Source organism: Oryzias melastigma, linkage group LG16 (genome assembly GCF_002922805.2).
Source record: "Oryzias melastigma strain HK-1 linkage group LG16, ASM292280v2, whole genome shotgun sequence".
NCBI lineage: Eukaryota > Metazoa > Chordata > Actinopteri > Beloniformes > Adrianichthyidae > Oryzias > Oryzias melastigma.
The window spans coordinates 16145064-16151074 of record NC_050527.1 but is presented as its reverse complement, the minus strand read 5'-3'; the positions used below and the strand labels follow the sequence as shown (position 1 = coordinate 16151074).

General features: G+C 43.6%; 1 protein-coding gene across 3 annotated transcripts in view; it reads left to right on the top strand.

Annotated features, from left to right (window-relative positions):
- Nucleotides 1–6011, top strand: part of col14a1a (collagen, type XIV, alpha 1a) — a 130152-nt gene that overhangs the window by 21464 nt on the left and 102677 nt on the right. For all 3 annotated transcript variants that reach the window (XM_024267014.2, XM_024267015.2, XM_024267016.2), the window contains exon 5: nt 1427–1531. In XM_024267014.2, the coding sequence (XP_024122782.1) occupies nt 1427–1531 (105 nt within the window). The remainder of the gene's footprint in view (nt 1–1426; nt 1532–6011) is intronic.

Sequence of the window (6011 nt, the reverse complement as noted above, 5' to 3'; positions counted from 1 at the left end):
TTGACTTGGGACTTGACTCGGACTTGAGGACAAAGACTTGGGACTTGACTCGGACTTGCAAAATGATGACTTGGTCCCACCTCTGGCTCTTAGACTAGTGTTATTTATTATCTACTGTTTTAATAGAGCTATAGTAACAAGACAATGTTCTCATTGGGGCATTAATTATGTTTTATTCTATTCTATTCCATTCAAAAAGTTATTTTTTTCAACCAAAACTATCCAGTGCTTAAAAAAAAGAGTTTAGCTTTGAAAACTGAAGACTAAAAGTTTGTGAGAACATTGTATGAACAACCACTGGAGCAGTTTGTCAGATTCAGAAAGAATCATGTAAAGTCGTGAGGCAGACACAGGTTCGGAGGAAGCTCATTTTTTCTGTAACGTTGAGGTTGTAAAAATGACGAGCAGGATTGTTTGGGAAGAACACTGTTGAAATGCAGCAGATGTTGCTGGACTGATTTGTGCTTCCTGCGTCGCAGAGCCACATTAAACATGTCAAACTGTTGTTTTCATGACTTATGCATTCATTACTGAAGCTTCTTGGATTAATATTGTGGTGAATGTTAAAAAGCTTTCAGAGGAGGAAGCCCCGAAGAATGCAAACTCACTGGTGAATTGTTGTGTACCGAGGAGCTACATTATAGACAATATCTTTTTAATTATTGGGTTACCCCCAGCTTTGATCTTTCGTCTGGTATTTTTACAAACATACACCAGAGTCTGGTCAGATAGGCTGCTGCCCCACTGCCCCACTTTTTCAAAGCTAGACTGACCCCCTTCATTTTTCCCTGGTGAAGTCCTTGCTATGCCGATGTGCATATTTAACAAATCATCTGGTCTACTAAAAGACGATAAAAAACCTTAATTGTGTGTAAAGAAAATCTAAACAGTCAGAGAAGGACTAAAACTGCATAAACTAAACTTCCTGAGCAATAACCATTGAATAACTAAAACTATATTAAAAAAAGGAATGAAAACGTAAAGCAATAACTGATGAAATATGTGTCTGAACAAAAGAAAACTAGGATTATGCTTCACTGATCCAATGAGAAGTGATAGAAAATGTGTTTTGGCCTCTGGGTCTTTAGTGTAAAAATGAATTAATTTCCGCAGCCGGCAGATCTTCAGCAATAATTCGTGTTCAGATGCCTTTAATAACATATTTTCTTTGATGTAACTTATTCCGTACCCATATTTGCTTTTGCTGCACTCAGACTAAATATATATTTTTGTCTGTGTTCCACTTGACTGAACTTAATTTAAATGTTTATTTTCTTCCTAATTAGTCTTGGGTTTCTTCTAAAAACTTTTGTCATAAATTTAAGCTTATTTTGCTTATTATAGTTTCCTTGTTGTTCCCTTTCGACTTTGTATGTGGTTTCCTGTGTGCAGAAAAGCGAACTGACGTGTGGTTAATCATTTCCAGCTCATGCAGGTGAAAGAGAAGAGAGTGATGGGAGAGACAAAACAGAGGCTCAGAGGCTGACTGATACTGTTGTGACCCCTGAGGATGCCAACGAAATCTCTGGAGGTAGGAACAACTTTTGAAAACAGTTTGCAAAATTCAAATGAACACAAACATTAAAACTAGATGAGGTATGGTACTCAGCTCCCCTATTTTTGTGAGATCTTTGGTTGGGGATACAGCACATGTTTTGCAAATGGAAAAATTAGGGATTGCAGCGTAAAACAAACAGATTGTCTGTCATTCTGCAAGTGTGCTGTGTGATTTGCTCTGTCCTCATCTTGTTATCATTTCATGCTCTTAAACATGAGCGCTGAAAGGCTCGGTCATGACCCACTGATGTGGGATAGACTCATGGATAGACTCATCCCTCACTGGGGGCGGAGTCTCAGATCAAAGGTCTGTGACCTGCAGAGATGCTGGCTGTGAGGAGAGACTCCTCGCTATGTGCGGTGAAAAGCCAAAGCAGGTTCAAATCCCAGCTGGGTTCTTTTTTTGAGGAGCTTTCATGCTCTTTTCGTGGATGAGTGGGTTTTCTTTTGACTCCTCCCACAGTAAAAGAACCCCACCTTCACCCAACAGTAGCTGGGATAGGCTCCGGCATCCCCGTGACCCCAAAAGGTATTCAGCAGGTTCAGAAAATAGACTAATGAATTGTTTCTTCACAGCCAGTAAGGTCAAGTGGGCCCCATATGGTTTAAAAGTGGGGAGAAGATTTGGGCCCCAAGTGGGTTTGGCCACAGTTTCCTTGGTGGCCCCACTTGTGTTTGCCCACATTGGCTTAGGTGGGCACTCAGTGGGTAGGGTCGCCATACTATCTAGGAGCCTGGTAGACAGTGGAGCGTGCTAGCTCAATACAGCGGAGCTTGTTATCTCACTACAGCGGAGCATGCTAGCTTGCTACAGAGGAGCTCGCTACAGCAGAGCTCGCTAGCTCGATAAAGCAAAACTCAATAGCTCGCTATAAAGGGGCTCATTAGATGCTACCGTGGTGCTCACCACCTCGATACAGAGGAGCTCTCTAGCATGCTAAAAGGAGCATGTTAGCATGCTACAGCGGAGCTCACTAGCATGCTACTGTGGCGCTCTCTAGCATGCTACAGTGGAGCTCTCTAGCATACTACAGTGGAGCTCACTAGCATGCTACAGTGGAGCTCGCTAGCATGCTACTGCGGAGCTCTCTAGCATGCTACAATGAAGCTCACTAGCATGATACAGTGGAGCTCTCTAGCATGCTACACTGGAGCACGCTAGCATGCTACAGTGGAGCTCACTAGCATGCTACAATGGAGCTCTCTAGCATGCCACAGTGGAGCTCTCTAGCATGCTACAATGGAGCTCACTAGCATTCTACAGTGGAGCTCTCTAGCATGCTACAATTGAGCTCACTAGCATGCTACAGTGGAGCTCGCTAGCATGCTACAGTGGAGCTTGCTAGCATGCTACAGCGGAGCTCTCTAGCATGCTACAATGAAGCTCACTAGCATGCTACAGTGGAGCTCTCTAGCATGCTACAGTGGAGCACGCTAGAATGCTATAGCGGAGCTCACTGGCATGCTACAGTGGAGCTCACTAGCATGCTACTGCGGAGCTCTCTAGCATGCTACAATGAAGCTCACTAACATGCTACAGTGGAGCACGCTAGCATGCTACAGTGGAGCTCACTAGCATGCTACAGTGGAGCTCGCTAGCATGCTACAGTGGAGCTCACTAGCATGCTACAGTGGAGCTCGCTAGCATGCTACTGCGGAGCTCTCTAGCATGCTACAATGAAGCTCACTAGCATGCTACAGTGGAGCTCTCTAGCATGCTACACTGGAGCACGCTAGCATGCTGCAGTGGAGCTCACTATCATGCTACAATGGAGCTCTCTAGCATGCTACAATGGAGCACGCTAGCATGCTACAGTGGAGCTCGCTAGCATGCAACAGTAGAGCTCACTAGCATGCTACAATGGAGCTCACTAACATGCTACAGTGGAGCACGCTAGCATGCTACAGTGGAGCTCGCTAGCATGCTACAGTGGTGCTCGCTAGCATGCTACAGTGGAGCTCACTAGCATGCTACAGCGGAGCTCTCTAGCATGCTACAGCGGAGCTCACTGGCATGCTACAGTGGAGCTCACTAGCATGCTACATTGGAGCTCACTAGCATGCTGCAGCGGAGCTCACTAGCATGCTGCAGCGGAGCTCTCTAGCATGCTACAGCGGAGCTCACTGGCATGCTACAGTGGAGCTAGCTAGCATGCTACAGTGGAGCTTAGTAGCATGCTACAGTGGAGCTCGCTAGCATGCTACAGTGGAGCTCACTAGCATGCTACAGTGGAGCTCGCTAGCATGCTACATTGGAGCTCACTAGCATGCTACATTGGAGTTCACTAGCATGCTACAGCGGATCTCACTGGCATGCTACAGTGGAGCTAGCTAGCATGCTACAGAAGAGCTTAGTAGCATGCAACAGTGGAGCTCGCTAGCATGCTACAGTGGAGCTCGCTAGCATGCTACAGTGGAGCTCACTAGCATGCTACTGCGGAGCTCACTAGCATGCTACAGTGGAGCTAGCTAGCATGCTACAGAAGAGCTTAGTAGCATGCTACAATGGAGCTCGCCACATGTTATAGTGGAGCTCGCTATCATGCCACAGTGGAGCTCACTACTTCGCTATAGCGGAGCTTGCTAGCACACTATGTTGTCTACCGGGCAGCTGGCTGGTGTAGAATGCTAACCCACTGAATTCCCAATCAAGTCAATGTCAATCCCCACTTTTAAACCATATGTGGTCCACTTGACCTTGCTGACTGGAATTTTTCTGTCCAGCCCTCTCCAGACTCAGTAGCACACTGTTTTGTTATTCAACTTTTGCCGTTTTCCTGTAGGTTTTGTGAAATATCTATAAGAACTTCTGATCTGATGTAAATGTGTAGTTGTGGATCCGCAGAAACTGTTACACTGTTATCTTCTGCTTGTTTTCTAGGATACTTTTAATATTTAATGGGTAAAAATATCAAATCCCCACTGGCGGCAAAGCAACTCTGGAAAGTCTTGTTTTGTACAGCATTTGTGTTTGTGTGTTTATCTCTAGAAGTGAATTAGCGACACATTTTTAACACACTTTTCTTTTTTCAAAGCCAGCAATCCATTTGCTTTTATGTTTATGTGGGTTGCTTATGAAACATTTTGATAAAAGCTAATCCTCTCTAACAGGACAGTTTTACTGTCTTTGTTTGACTTAGCAGGCAATGCTCACAAATGCTTTTTTTTCTGTTTGCTTTTACTATGAAAGAGAGGAAAACAAATAATCTGTACAGTATCTATTTTGTTCGGCACAATGAGCAAAACACAGTTTACTGTAAGTTTTAGTGTGTAGACCTCCAATCGTATATCGATAAGCTCTTGCTCCAGTTCTGCCCATGAGGCCTTTTACAGAATCCTAGTGGACTAGGGTTTGCTTGTTCTGCTCCAGAGTTCAGATGAGCTGTGAGTTATTGGATAAATGAAAACCAGGAGTAAACAGATTCTCACACAAAGACTCTGTTTGTTGTTTCTTCACATTTAAAATATTCAGAAAATCGTTAAAAACAAATTAAACAGTTTGTTTCAATGGTTTCTACATATTTGGTTTTGCATTCTGGTTTTGCACATTGGACCTGTAATGTTGGAGTGGCTTCAAAGTCTCTAGACTCCTCTTTCTTTCCTTACACTCTTTACCCCATCAGTGTAGCTAATACAGACACAAGAAACCTTTTTCATTTGATGATCCACATTCTTCCTAAAAGTTATCACCTGTCAGGCTTTTCCTCTTTAGGCCTAATGCTCCCATCACCCCAAATGTGCGAAGCGCTGCACTCGGTAAGGAAGATGCATTTGTCGCGTGTAAAGAAACACCAGAGCAGTGCAGAGCTCAGCAAAAGCAACAACAAACGGCACGCCATTGAAATTGATGGGTTTAAGAATGCAGGGGTTGTTGCCATTAGGATGAAAGGGCCATCAGTACTTAGAGGGGATCAAAGCTAACAGCTGCTCCAGAGACGATCCAGAGAGGGAACTTTTAGGCATTTAAGTCAAACTTCACAAAGGTCAAAGCGGTTTGAGGCAATGATTTCTGGTGCGTTTTAAAGCCCATCAGTTTTGCATCATGCATCTACTTGCACAGAGGTTATTTGACTAACAGGCTGGTTTCTACAGCCCTGTGCATCACTGCCTTCTCGTCAACAGTATAACATTAGTTTTTTTTTCAGTGAGCCATTAAAGAACATTAACCACTTTTTTAGATATTTGTATCATTTGTGCTATGCATTTCAATTTCTCTTTAGCATCCTTTAAGTCTTATTTTGAAAGCGTTAAAACACACATTGCAGTATTTTTGCGCACTGTGGAGTGCAAACCATGAAGTAAAAGAGTCAGAGATATATCCGTCAGACTTTCTTAACTGTGTTCAGAATAACTCTAGAACTTGTTTGTAACTAACAGCCTAAGCTAACGTAGCTAACGTGTAGCGTTAGCTACATTAGCTTATTTACAATGGCTGTATTGATCTTCAATCTTAT